We start from the raw sequence: 14782 nt of genomic DNA, 5'->3' as shown, positions 1-14782 counted from the left end.
TGATTATGAGACTCCTTGAACTGAGCAACCACATACCAAGTATCAACATCAAGATATGGTTCAGATCTTAAAAAACACTTTTCTAGCCAGGATATGGAAAAGAAAAGGTTCAGAGGTGATATGAAAACTCTGTTTAAATATTTGAAAGGGTGCTATATTGAAGATGTTTATTTTCTGCCGCTCTACAGACTAGGACATGAAACAATGGGTTCAAACGACATGAAAAGAAATTCCATAAGAATATTAGGAAGCTCAGTAGAGCTCTTTGACAGTGGAATAAATTGCCTTGAAGAGTGGAGTCATCTTTGGGAGATTTTTAAAGGAGTCTGGGCGGCCATCCTTTAAGAGTAACTGATTTGTGTGTTCCTGCAAAGGGGTGTTTGGGTTGGACTGGCTGGCCCCTTTGGTCTCTCCCAACTCCAAGTCTATGAGTGGCATGCACTCCTCCTCTGTCCCCCTACTAGATTAAAAACTAACATTTGATGCAGAGTAACACTGACTTAATCAGGTTTGCCCTAAATTCATTATCATAACCTGACTGCTCTCAGAGCTGAGACATTGGGCTCAGAGCAAAGAAACTTCAAAACAATCTGGGCTTAGACAGACATTTCCATCTGGAGGAATGTCAATTAGCTGGGACAGGCACCAGAGTCCTTTAAATTACTTGAACATAACAGTCTAGCCAGAGAGGCCTTTCATGTTTGCTATAAATGTTTGAGAAAAAAATTAGAGTTTATATCAATTGTTATTGTAACAAACAGAAATTGCATTATTGGAGCAGGTACAATTAATCATAGCTTAAGATACAGATGAAGAGTTACCCTTTATTGGGATGTATTCCTTAATTCATTAGCAAGTTTAGGTCTTGTGAGTATCACTTACCTCCATTAACAAACATCTTGTTTTTCACTATGACCTGATAGGTATTTAGTGCTTCTGCATACATTTCGTTAGCAGAATACTGGCTAGCCAAATTGAAAAGCACCTAGAAGAAAAAAAATGAGAACATTTATAATATATGATTTTTTTAAAACTTGGTTTTATTTATTTATTTTCATTCTGAGAGTTACACCAAACAGCAGGAAATGGGAGTTTCCACCCAGGAAGACATGTAGTGACAAACACAAAATAGCAGCAGAAGAGAATCTGTGAATATCTGACAGTTGTACAGGTCTGAAAATAATACTGGCCCAAATAAATAAATTAATAAGTACTTACAGTGTAAGTAAGATCTAGATTGATGTTAGCAGGAGACATTGTCTGTTCACGCTGCCTCACTAATGCTCTTTCTTTTCTTCCAGCATCTTTTGCCTTCTCAAGAGCCTTAAAGAAGAGAAATTATAGCTCAGTTTTGCCTCTTTCAGAACATGATGCATGAAACAAAAACATATTTCTACAGCACAAAAACAGAAAATCCATAGAGGAACAGATAGAAGAGAACATATCTACAAAACATTGGTCTTTCAACTGGAGCTCAAATAAGGGGCAGAGTTTTCATTTTAGTTTCCATGTGAATTCAATTGTGTGCTTCTTCAGAATTTATAATTAGATTTTTTTTTTGTTGTGTCAGGAGCGACTTGAAAAACTGCAAGTCGCTTCTGGTGTGAGTGAATTGGCCGTCTGCAAGGACGTTGCCCAGGGGACGCCCGGATGATTTGATGATTTTATCACCCTTGTGGGAGGCTTCTCTCATGTCCCCGCATGAGGAGATGGAATTGATAGAGGGAGCTCATCCGCCTCTCCCTGGATTCAAACCTGTGACCTGTCCAGCCGGCACAGGGGTTTAACCCACTGCGCCACCAGGGGCTCCAGTTAGAAGATATTACAGTATATCACAAAAAAATCATTGGAAAATTCAAAAATTAACACCCAGGCAAGCCAGATTATGAACTTGGGACTTAAAAAACCACTTTTTCTTCCTCTTCCCAACTAGAGTTCTTAACGTGCCGACAAATGTCCATATTCAGGATTGGGTAATGCTAATTTAAGTTTTATAAATTACAGGGAACACCAAGCATAATAAAGTCTACTTCCAGTACTGGACCTCTAGCAGAACAATTTTCTTGAGTTTTCAAAATAGGAATGACAAATAGAACTATGCAAGTGAACAGGATAAGGAATTGTTGTTTAAGAAGGAACACAAAGTATTCATAGCAAGCTGGATTCTCGACCCCAAATTTAACTCTCAATTTATTTTTAAAGACTCCCACAGTTCTGCACCTTACAGAGCAGCCTTGTATATAGAATCAACATTTGACAACGTGGTCAACACTGTCTTCAAAATTTCCAATTATTTTTATGTCAATGTGTTAACAAACAAATGGGCTCATTTGTGTAGGAGATACATCTGCATGTGATGAAATACAGAATGCTTATGATTCAAGGGCTTTATTTGGACTAGCCATAGTTTCTGCTTAATATTCAGCAGGCAAAGTAAGATGAACATTTGAAAGTTATGAAATCAGAGTTCTGTTCTATATTATGAAGTCAAAATATTAATTAAAATCTGTGACATACCAGTTTTAAATCTCCACAGCTATGAGCAATAGAGCTTTCTTCAACTAACTCGTTTACTTTTTTCTCCAATTGTTTAATTTTTCCTTCTGGACTATAGGTTGGAAACACAAAATAATTATTTATCTACAAAGACAAAACAATACCAGCGGCACCCCCCCCCCCTTGCTAACTGCTTTGATTTTTTTTGGATGCACTCCATGTGTGGCTTGCAAAAGGCACAATAAAAGCACATCATAGATACAAAAACAATGAATAAATATAAAATCACAGCTAAAAAATAAAATAGCACATACTTAGCAGGAAGTCTATAGTCCAAAACCTTTTGCAGGCTTTAGTTTTACTGGATTTAACACCTTTATATTTCACATTTTTATTGTGTATTCCAGATAACATATAGTCATAATATAAAATAACATAATAAAATATACACAATGGATGTTGGCGAATTGTAGATGTCATAGTTTTAAACATGATCTTTCCCAGACTTTGAATCATAGATGTTGGAACTCTAAACAGCTTTGACATTTACTACAATCTCCCCTTGAGATTTAGCAAGATTTGTTCAGACAAGGTTTGCCTGCCTTTCTCTGAGGCTGAGTCCAAGGTCACCCAGAAAGTTTCCATGGCTGAGCAAGGACTCAAACCCTGATGTCCAGAGTCTTAGTCCACTGCTCAAACTACTACACTGCACTGGCTTTCTTTGAGATTTGCCCTTATTAGCAGAAAATCAAATTAATATTGCTTTCAACCTCAGTAAAACAAGGTGGTTTCCCAAACTTCTCTGGGTACAGATTTGCTCAGTAAAAGGTAGTATACCAACTGTTCCCATTCCCAGCATAAGTGATAAAACCTTGATAAAATATTACTGATTAAAAGAAGAATCTAAAAACTATAGCTGAAAAAATATGAAAATGAAACAATTTTACATACCTATCTTCATTTTTTGTTTCTAGAGGAGGAGCTGGTCCCCTAGATTGACCAAGAGGATCAAATGCAGCACCTACAGATTAATAAACCAGACTAAGAATGGTGCTATAGTGTTTTCCGGTCATAGCCAATCATTTTGTGGGGACATATACCTCTTGAAGATGCTTTTGTGTAACCTGCTGCCTGAACTGCTGTCATAGGTCTAGCAACTCCATCCTGAAGGAATAAATGAAGGTAGGGTTTGTTGCTAGCAATCATGAAGAAAAAAAAGAGTCTGAACATAGCACGGTGCTGATGGTAACTGACAGAACTGAGCCATAAACTATATTCCATTATACTGAACTTAGATTCTTTATTGATGCTGTATAATACATTTCTGATAAATTTTATTAAGGCAGTAAACCTATACACATTTAGAAGGCCTACTGAAAATAATGGCTTTACTTCAAAATAAATATTCCTATTATATTATTCTATAATACACTTAAAATACACTTATTCTTGTAATATTCTCTGTAGAAAACACTGTAGTATTTACCATGTTTGAAGCTGATCAAGTTTATATACAATATAACATACTTTATTTTTATTTATCATGTCAGTATCAACCAGACAATTGTATTACATTTTTAACAAATTTTTAACAAACAGACAAAGCAGAGTTTGCAAGCTTGGTATTTCATTAAATGTCCTTTGACCAGTAGCTGGCCACTTGGAGTGCCTCTGGTGTTGCTGCAAGGAGGTCCTATATAACATACTGAAAACATGCAATTGCTGCTGGAGTGCAACGGAAAATATCTGCTTTTAGTATTACTTTTGCCAGTGAAATTAGGAAGGGGGAAATTTAGTTTCCCATTCACCTGACAAACCTGCTCTGGAAGTTTGAGGGCATATCTACACTGACCACTTAGGTCAGTTTCAAAGCGGCAAAAACAGCAGTGTTGATGTGTGGATGATTAGATTGGTAATCCTGAAACCAGTTCAAGGACTAGATGGTGATTACACAAACCGCAGAGGCTACTTCTAAAATCTGCAATATCCCTGACTTGACAGCCACAGAGAATATTTCCCCCCTCCACAGTAATGTGCATATGCGCATCAGTAGAAAACTTTGGTTAACAATTTGCATTCTGCAGTCACTTTTGCCATGCAATATGTTTTACACTGATGTACAGATGTACAGAGCTTTATTTTGGAATATCCACTTGACTTTATCTCAGTTTAAATGGGTTTAAAGCACCCTGCAGCATGCTTTTGCAACATGCATTGCATAGCCACTAGACTTTGAAGCTGACTCCAAGATGCATTAAATGGCCAGTGAAGATATGCCCACCATGGTATGCAGAGGGCAAAGAAGAATGTTGGACATAAAGCAAATAAGTTATCTTCTGAATGAATAAGAAAAAATGGCAATGCTGGACTGCAGATGATGGGCTGCAGTGATGATCCAATCAACCCTAGTCAGGGAGTCAAATCACCTTCTTATGTTAGAAATACACCCTGGCTGACTATAACAATTGGATGTGATACAGATTGAGTCTAATTGTCTATTTTTTTAAGTACATGTTTTTTTAAGCATATGGAGAAGAAAATAAGAAAATAACACATTCTCCCTAAAAAGCTTTAGTAGTTATTCCCATGTATGAGAAGAAGATTGCAGACCAATGGAATGTTTCCTCAGTAGTTATAAAATTAGGTCTTAAAGAAATCCTCCACATAAAGTAGGCATCATTGACCTAGATGTGATTCAAGGAAAATATATGCAGAATTTAGTTTTACTTTCTAAGTTTTTTACCTGTTACATTTATTTTCACTGCAAAGGAGAAATCATGATTATGCTTTTACTAAGAAATTATCATTAAACACCAAAGTTGAATGCTTAATAACACACCCACATGTCCCAGTTGTGTTTATTTTCTTGGTTTTAAGATAAACTCTATGTCACTGTTATCTATAATTGTTCTGTATATTACAGTGCATGATAACGGCTGTTTACGAGCAATAAATAATTGTACAATAACTACCTGCACTGCTGCTGTCACTGGTCTGCCAATGGATGAAGAGAGTGTTGTCTTTGACTATAACAATGTAGAAAACATTCAAAGTCAATAATCACTCTATTCCGTCTTGCTAAAGGAAGAAGAGGGATGAAGCTTGGGAATCACTCTTCTAACACCATCAAGTGGGCACTGTGCTAATATCAACTGCAGACTCCTATATTATTGCAACATCCACAGAAGTAAAGACAGGAACTTTAATTTCAGACATTGTATTACTTGCTTGATGGAGAAATAATTCCAAATTAGAGCCAGTGAGGAGTATGCCAGTTTTTACCAGTGGTAAATTAAATGTGAATAACCATAAAATATATTGTTCAAGAAGGACAACTGCTCATAGAATATTCTTCCCTTTCCTGCTACAGAAATAGCAGATCTGCTGTTTACCTCTTTTTTCTCAATGCTGTCCAGTTTTGTCCCAGCTTTAATTCTTTGGCCTATGCTCTACGCTTATTTATGTCACTAGGACAATGTTGTTGTTTTTTTAAAAAAAAATCACATAGCATTAATTGTATGATAGCTAAACATTAAATTTCTCAGAAATAGAAAAGTAACTGACAGATAACAGCAGAAAGAAATTGTGGAAAGGGATAAAGCCCCCAAATAGCAGAACGTTTCCTTATAGATACATATAATGTGCCTGTAAACCACAGTGCTACAGTATTTCACTTGTCTCTGAAAGCACTACCTTTTCTATTCAGTGATATATAAAACTCACTTCATGAGGAGGATGAAAGGATCAGATTCAAAATTCAAAATTAACATTTAGGGCTCACTGGCTGAAATGCTGAGCCAAAAAATATCCCAATAAAAATACATTATAAATAAATACCTACCCCATATCCGGTAGCTAAAGTTCTTGAACTGGATGTACCTGGAACTTTGGCTGTAAACTTATAAGACAAGAGTTTATAATTAATTCAGAATTATCAGAAAACCTTTTAGTCTACAAAACTAATTTAATATAATTATTACAGAAAATTATGAGAAGCTATATATCGATTTGTACAAAATGGCATTTTCACATTATTTCTAACAAAATACAAACCTGTTTTAAGCATAACACATAATTAATGACAAGAATAAGCAGTGTCAAGTCTTTCTGCAGAATTAAGACAAGACTGCCTCCTACTGATAACAAGGAGAACACTTTCCAATTGGTAAGAGATATTATTGAACACAAGTCAGAAGTTTCCTCCAGTCAGCTGGTGTACTGTTCTAGTAGTGAACAAGTAGACTGAAAGAACTATCATATTAAAAAAGTATATAAGACAACAGTAACTGTAACTTAGCAAGAGATCATGAGGTGTGAGTGTGAGAGGCCACAGATACGACCCACAAAATCTCAGGTTAAAGGTTTCATGTAATAGATCTGGAAAAATATTCTCATCTTGAAAACTGATACTAGTCAATATAAGCATGATAGGTAAGATAGGCAATCCGTTATTTCATCCATATAGGTATGCTTTTCACTGCTCTTGTACACATCTTCCTTGAACTGCCATCATTTGCTAACTAACAAAAACATTCAGTAATTTATCACAGAATCATAGAGTTGGAAGAGACCTCATGGGCCATCCAGTCCAACCTCCTGCCAAGTAGCAGGAATATTGCATTCAAAGAACCCCTGACAGATGGCCATCCAGCCTCTGTTTAAAAGCTTCCAAAGAAGGAGCCTCCATCACACTCCGGGGCAGAGAGTTCCACTCCTGAATGGCTCTCACAGTCTGGAAGTTCTTCCTAATGTTCAGATGGAATCTCCTTATTAGCACACTCTGCAGTTACTGTTTCTATGGATGTTTTCTAAACAAAACCTACCGACACAACTGAATATATATATATATATATATATATAAAGAGAGAGAGAGAGAGAGAGTCTGATGCTTAGTATTTACTTACTGGAGGTCTTCTACCATGACTAGTTTTCACAGCCTGTTGAAAAGCTGGGTCATTTTCTAGATCCTAAGAGAACACAACAAAGCATCATCAGCAAATAATAATGGAGTAATTAATTTTATAGTGCATTCTTCCCTACATAGTTGTTAAATAATACAAAGAGGTACCATTCATTACTTTTTAAAAACTGCTACATTTGTATTTTTATATAAAAATTCTCCTTCAGAAGTCCTATTTATTACAATTATGCCGACTATCCTGCACATTTATAGTTCCAGTTAACTAAGACCTCTACATTCACAGGAGTCCCAGATTTTGCATCAATAGGCAAAACAATGGACAACGTGGATCCTACTGGAATAAAGAATTTTTGGCCCAAGATTTTTGGCCTGCTCAAGGACTTATAATATGCCTAGAGAGGACATATTAAATGAAAACACAGATACTGGGTTTAAGACACAGATAATGATTATTTATCACAAATGAGAAATCAAGATATTTTACCTCTGTATCAAAGGTAGGGTTATAGTCATTGTATCCAGAATAAAGATCATCTTCATCTGCTTCAGGGGCCAGGTGGACATTTTTCATCATTGTAGCCTAAGAAACACTGAATGTTAAAAGAGATGACTTTCAGTTTCTACAATCAGTAAATGTTAATGAATTCAAAACAGAAATTTATTGATTGGTCATCTTGAAAAATAAACATATCCATTGCCCTTATGCTTATGATTAGCTGTCATGGGGCACTTATACAGATGGTGTCTGGGGCACTTGCCTTTACAGTCATTGCTCCATATTTGCTATTTGCCTTTTACAAATTTGATTATTCACATCCAAAAATTGTGTGGCTGCTGTCGTGTCCACTTTTAACTTTTGGCAACCTTCCCAGGTAATGGTTGGTCCAGAATCCATCAAGGTATGTAAAAGCCTTTGTGGCACAAACCAACCAACCAAAAAATATTTGACTTTAGATCAGGCCTAGGCAAACTTGGCTGTTAGGAATTGTGGGAGTTGAAGTCCAAAACACCTGGAGGGCCTAAGTTTGCCCAGGCCTGCTTTAACACAATGTTAAATTATTTTAAAGCTATACAGAGAGGAGAAGGCAACAACAACAACAATGAACATACTGGGAATTCCCCCGATATCCTAGTGTTTCCAAATTATCGGTTTAACGCGCCTGCTTCGTTACCCGAAAAAGGTAAACTTCCCTTCAGCCGAGGCCCCTCTTCGAGGCCTAGTCCCTTAAGCCCACAATGCACTTCTTTGGGTTGCTAAGTTACAGAAAAGCCGAGGAAAGAGAGGAGGAAATCGGCGCATGCGCAGTAAGACTGAGTGAAGGCAGTTTCCCTTTTGCTTTGCCCATAGCTTTTTATCACTTCCGGTTTTCTAGCTGGAAGCCAAAAGGCAGTGATTGGGAAGCCAAGGGGAGGAGTGAAGCTGTTCGAAAAGTTGGGCTTCGAATGTAGAGTTTGGGGTTAAATAAGGGGGGAAAGTATACTATTAGGTGTTTTTAAAAATATGAATTATGTATAGCAAGTTGCAAAGGATGCCCAGTCCTTAAGGAGTGAGATGTTTCAGGAAAAGAATCAGTGGGGACAGGAGTGACTTGAGAAACTGCAAGTTGCTTCTGGTGTGAGAGAATTGGCCGTCAGCAAGGACTGGTTGAATGCTTGTTTCATCCCAACCTTCAAAAGAGAACTTGCATAGGGTTGTTGTAGGGTTTTTTTTCGGGCTATATGGCCATGTTCTAGAGGCATTCTCTCCTGACGTTTCGCCTGCATCTATGGCAAGCATCCTCAGAGGTGGTGATGATGCTCAGACCTCACTACCTCTGAGGATGCTTGCCATAGATGCAGGTGAAACATCAGGAGAGAATGCCTCTAGAACATGGCCATATAGCCCAAAAAAACCTACAACAACCCAGTGATTCCGGCCATGAAAGCCTTCGACAATACATAGAACTTGCATATTTTTGTGACCTTTTAACAGACAAATATATAAATTAGTATGTGGATTATCCTCCAATAGCCTATGTTATATATATAGGTAAGGTAAAAGTGTTTCCCTGACATTAAGTCCAGTCATGTCCGACTCTGGAGTGTGGTGCTCATCTCCATTTCTAAGCCAAAGAGCCGGTGTTGTCCGTAGACATCTCCAAGATCATGTGGCCAGCATAACTGCATGGAATGCCACTACCTTCCCACTGGAGCGGTACCTATTGATCTACTCACATTTGCATGTTTTCGAATTGCTAAATAGGCAGAAGCTGGGGCTGACAGCGGAAGCTCACGCCGTTCCCCAGAATCAAACCTGCGACCTTTCAGTCAACAAGCTCAGCAGCTCAGCACTTTAACCCACTGCGCCACCGGGGGGAGGGGGGATCCATTTTATATATGTATATATATATATACACACACATACACATACATACACTAGCTGTCCCCTGCCACGCATTGCTGTGGCCCAGTCTGGTGATCTGGAAAATAAAGTAATGAGAAAGTGTTGACTTCTAATATATGCAATTTTTTGTGGATAAACAGTACTTCTTGTTTCTTTGTCAGTGTTGATGTAGAGAGTCCAGGTTTGCCTACTCGAACATGCAACATATAATTGTCCTTTAGGGATCCCTTTCAAATCTATGATACTATATCTGTTCTATACATATGTGTGTGTGTTGTGTGTGTGTGTGAATTAATGAATCATAACTTTCTATCTGTATCTATGACTGGATGGCTCATTTTCAGGAGGGCTTTGATTATGTTTTCTTGCATTTCTCAACCTGGGTGATGGGACCCCTAGGAGGGGGGTGCAGAAGGGTCGCCAAAGACCACCAGAAAAGACAGTATTTTCTGTTGGTCATGAGGGTTCTGTGTGGGAAGTTTGCCCCAATTCTGTTGTTGGTGGGTTTCAGAATGTGCTTTGATTGTAGGTGAACTATAAATCCCAGTAATTACAAATCCCAAAGGTCTAGGTCTATTTCCTCCAAACTCCATCTGTGTTCATATTTGGGCATATTGAGTATTTGTGCCAAGTTTACTTCAGATCCTCATTGTTTAAGTCCAGAGTACTCACTGGATGTAGGTGAACTGCAACGCAAAACACAAGGTCACTGTCCACCAAACCCTTCCAGTATTTTCTGTTGGTCATGGGAGTTGTGTGTGCCAAGTTTGGTTCAGTTCCATCATTGGTGGAATGCTCTTTGATTGTAGGTTAACTATAAATCCCAGCAACTACAACTCCCAAATGACAAATTCAATTTTTTTGTGTGATGGTCACTCCTTGGGTTAGTAGGTGTCTTGTGTCCAAATTTGGTGTAAATTCGTCCAGTGGTTTTTGAGTTATGTTAATCCCACAAATGAACATGTGTGTATATATATATAAAAAATGCCCAGTTTTTAAACTTTGTGTTTTCCCAAATACATAACAATTGTACCCTTGGTTTGCTCCTAATTATCTATCTATCTATCTATCTATCTATCTATGAGCCTATACTAGTCCATCTACACTAGGCATGGGTAAACTTTAGCCCTCCAGGTGTTTTGGACTTCAATTCCCACAATTTCTAACAGTCAATAGGTTGTTAGGAATTGTGGGAGTTGAAGTCCAAAATATCTGGAGGGTCAAAGTTTGACCATGCTTGGGTAGATCAATTGGATGATTATATTCTTTGATATTCTATAACATCTATAACTGCTTAAGAGATAGGAAGGAGTTGTAGGGATATGATACCTTGCTCAGAATTGTTTAGGAATTTTCAAGCAAAGAGTCTCTTCCTTGATATTCAGCCATTAAAAATAACATCTGCTCCTATAATCACAAGTTCAGACTCAATTTAAAGCACTTTACTGAACACAAGTCAAGCATATGTAATGGGTGAAATATTATTAAGCAGTATTAAAAAGCAATTACTAAGTTAATATTAATATTTAAATGGATGTAAACTACTTCATTTTTAGCCACTGTGTGGTTTTCTTAAAATTATTTATTTTCTGTACTGGAAACCAGTTTTGGTTTACTTTTACTGTTCTTCCATTTTAAAACTACTAGTTGGTTCTTATCCTTCATCCATCCTTTTATTAGGCTTTGGTTCTAGGATTTGAACAAGAAGACATAGTTTTTATAATTTTTATTGTTTATTGCTTTTATGATTTTTAAATGTATTGTGATGTGTTTTGTTTTGTTTTGTTTTGTTTTGCTTTTAACCGATGTATGTATTTTTATATATGGCATCTAACTATACGCCGCCCTGAGTCGCCTTCGAGCTGATATGGGTGGGATAAAAGTGACGTAAATAAATAAATCAATTCTCCATATAGTTAAAAAGTCTTCATAATGTCAACAGAAGCCAACAGAAGATGGGTGTAGTAACTTATAATAGCTGGGAGTGCAGCTTTTAAACACACATACAAACAGCTTTTTCAGGTTTCATACAGAAAAAGGTGTGCCTTCAGGTGACATGTTGATGTACTACAGCATGACAAGCTTCTCAGTTAAAAGAAGCTGTATCTGGGAAAGTGATATTAAATAGGAATTTAACTCTCCCTCTAAAGTCTCTTTTCTGATTTTTTGCCCTGTGACTAGTATTACAAGGGAGAATGGATTTATATAAGAAAGACTGTGCAAGGGAAAGAAGTGACACTCAGTTAAAAACCCTGACTCATTCAAACCAACCCCTGTGAGCACTTTGTTTTGAAGCTGGAAATTCTAATCATGGATTTGTATACCTTGTTTAGATGAGCCCTCTTGAATTTAAACTGAGTTTTACTCCTACACTTATCCTTCTTGGCAATGAGCCCTTTCTCCGTGCCATTTTTCTCTTGAGTTCATTTATGGGGCACACTAATGAGAAAAGCAAGTTTGTTTGTTTTTTGTCCTGTCAGGAGCGACCTGAGAAACTGCAAGTCACTTCTGGTGTGAGAGAATTGGCCGTCTGCAAGGACGTTGCCCAGGGGACGCCCGGATGATTTGATGTTTTTATCATCCTTGTGGGAGGCTTCTCTCATGTCCCCTCATGAGGAGCTGGAGCTGATAGAGGGAGCTCATCCGCCTCTCCCCAGATTCGAACCTGTGACCTGTCGGTCTTCAGTCCTGCTGGCACAGGGGTTTAACCCACTGCGCCACCGGGGGCTCCATGGGAAAGCAAGTAAAATTAAGAATTAAAATATGCAGAGTTTCTTCTGCAGTCAAACACCCCTCCCACATCTCTGCATGGAGAATGTTTTCAGGCTCCAGCCAGACTGGTCTGAAGGAGAGGTGGAAGAATGGCATCGCCACAAAGGAAGGAAGGCTAAAAGAGTGGCTCAGTCTTGCACTCAAAGGAGTGATTAGTTATTTAATTAGATGTATATTATATGGTACATTGTCAGTCCTCATGTGGAACACATTTTGGAAATTACTGGTATATGATAATGCTGCATGCCAAACAGAGAAGAACTTGAGAAAAGGAGAGGCATGCAAAGTTCTCAATAAAGATTATTGCATATACAGGCAGCCCTGAATTACAATTACCCTATTTACAAATGACTCACACTTAAGAACAGGGTGAGACAAAAGGAAGTGAGATAAATCTACCCCCAAGAAGGTAAATCTACTTCTGAAATAGTTATCATGGGGGAAAGGTGTCTCCACTGAAGCTGTCTTATCAATCCTTGTTTCCACAACAAGCCAAATTTTTAAAAATCCAATTGTCACAGGGACAGAAAGTGAGGTGAAATCTTCTGAACAGGGACACGGACAACAAAACAAACATCACACGGGTGTTAACTCTCTCCTATGCTATCCATTTGGATGGAGTTACAGTTCTGACTTTTATGCAAATTCAACTTAAGAACAAACCTACAAAACCTATCTTGTTTGTAACTTAGGGACTGCCTGTACTATATGTGTGTGTGTATATAAATCATATGTGCAACCTTTATTTTGAAACAACTCTCGAAACTTAAAATACAACAGTGCACTGACCCACAAAATATGAACATAAATATTTAATATCTTTGCATCATTTTTTTGACAATGTGTGTAAGTGAAGAAGGGAAAGGAAAGCAATCATGCTTACACTTCATGGCACATTTGCCTATAGCCCATGGCAGTCTTGTAGTTGGCAGGCATCTATCTCTCAGCTATCAGGGCAAACGTTTCCGTTGAAAATCTACAGGTGCCACTTTCTCCTTTGCCTTTTCTGCCCGTGCAAGATTTGTTTGTATACTCTCCCTCTCAACTTAAGCACACTTTTCCTGTGTAATCATTATAAGAACAGTCTTTTTCCCCTGATAGGACAAAAGAACTAGTCCCAACCTCAATGCATTGTTGTAGCAGTAATTACAATCCCATTCAGAAATTAGTCCCAGGGAATTATTTTGGTTTTAAGTTGATAAGTTAATGCTACCAAATTTAATATTGTATGTAAGATTTTTACCCTTATCTTGCAGTCTGTTATCAATATGACTAATGAATTTATGCTAGTACTAGCTGTCCCCTGCCACGCGTTGCTGTGGCCCAGTCTGGTGATCTGGAAAATAAAGTAATGAGAAAGTGTTGGTTTCTAACATATATAATTTCTTTATGTTTGTGGGTAAACAGCATTTCTTGCTGTTTCTTAGTGTTGATGTAGAGATTGTCTAGTTTGCCTACTCTGGAACATGCAACATATAATTCTCCTTTAGGGGTCCCTTTCAAATCTATGATACTATGTGTGTGTGTGTGTGTGTGAATCATATATATCTAACTATATCTATGGCTGGATGACTCTTTTTTAGGAGGGCGTTAATTACGTTTTCTTGCCCTGGTGAAGTTGGACTGAATGGCCTTAAGTATTTTCTGTTGGTCATGGGGGTTCTGTGTGGGAAGTTAGCCCCAATTCTGTCGCTGGTGCGATTCAGAATGCTCTTTGATTGTAGGTGAACTATAAATCCCAGTAACTACAACTTTCAAATGTCAAGGTCTATTTTCCCCAAACTCGATCTGTGTTCATATTTGGGCATATGGAATATCCGTGCCAAGTTTGGTCCAGACCCATCATTGTTTCAGTCCACAGTGCTCTCTGGATGTTGGTGAACTACAACTCCTAAACTCAAGGTCAATGCCCACCAAACCCTTCTAGTGTTTTCTGTTGTTTATGGGAGTCCCGTGTGCCACTTTTGTGTCAGTTCCATCGTTGGTGGAGTTCAGAATGCTATTTGATTATAGGTGAACTATAAATCCCAGCAACTACAACTCCCAAATGACAAAATAAAAAAAATTGAGTGAAGGACATACATTGGGTTGTTAGGTGTACACTGTCCAAATTTGGTGTCAATTTGTCCAGTGGTTTTTGAGTTATGTTAATCCCACAAACGAAAATTACATTTTTATTTATATAGATTTAGTAAGCAAGTAAACAGATA

The 14782-nt window shown here is 37.8% G+C and overlaps 1 protein-coding gene across 6 annotated transcripts in view; it reads right to left on the bottom strand.

Annotated features, from left to right (window-relative positions):
* The window catches only part of IFT88 (intraflagellar transport 88), a 41006-nt gene extending 32323 nt beyond the window's left edge, over positions 1-8683 (bottom strand). For 3 of the 6 annotated variants that reach the window (XM_060770954.2, XM_060770959.2, XM_060770960.2), the window contains exons 1-10: positions 8528-8683; positions 7902-8007; positions 7401-7463; positions 6338-6394; positions 5469-5522; positions 3597-3660; positions 3448-3517; positions 2518-2608; positions 1219-1323; positions 883-985 (exon numbers count right to left, since the gene is read on the bottom strand). In XM_060770954.2, coding sequence (XP_060626937.1) covers positions 883-985; positions 1219-1323; positions 2518-2608; positions 3448-3517; positions 3597-3660; positions 5469-5522; positions 6338-6394; positions 7401-7463; positions 7902-7991 — 697 coding nt within the window. In that variant the 5' untranslated portion in view covers positions 7992-8007; positions 8528-8683. The remainder of the gene's footprint in view (positions 1-882; positions 986-1218; positions 1324-2517; positions 2609-3447; positions 3518-3596; positions 3661-5468; positions 5523-6337; positions 6395-7400; positions 7464-7901; positions 8008-8527) is intronic. The other 3 variants (XM_060770955.2, XM_060770958.2, XM_060770957.2) reach the window with 3 other exon arrangements.
* Positions 8684-14782: the final 6099 nt, after the last annotated feature.

Source organism: Anolis sagrei, chromosome 3 (genome assembly GCF_037176765.1).
Source record: "Anolis sagrei isolate rAnoSag1 chromosome 3, rAnoSag1.mat, whole genome shotgun sequence".
Taxonomy (NCBI): domain Eukaryota; kingdom Metazoa; phylum Chordata; class Lepidosauria; order Squamata; family Dactyloidae; genus Anolis; species Anolis sagrei.
The sequence above is the reverse complement of the archived record's forward strand: the minus strand, read 5'-3'. Positions and strand labels throughout refer to the sequence as shown.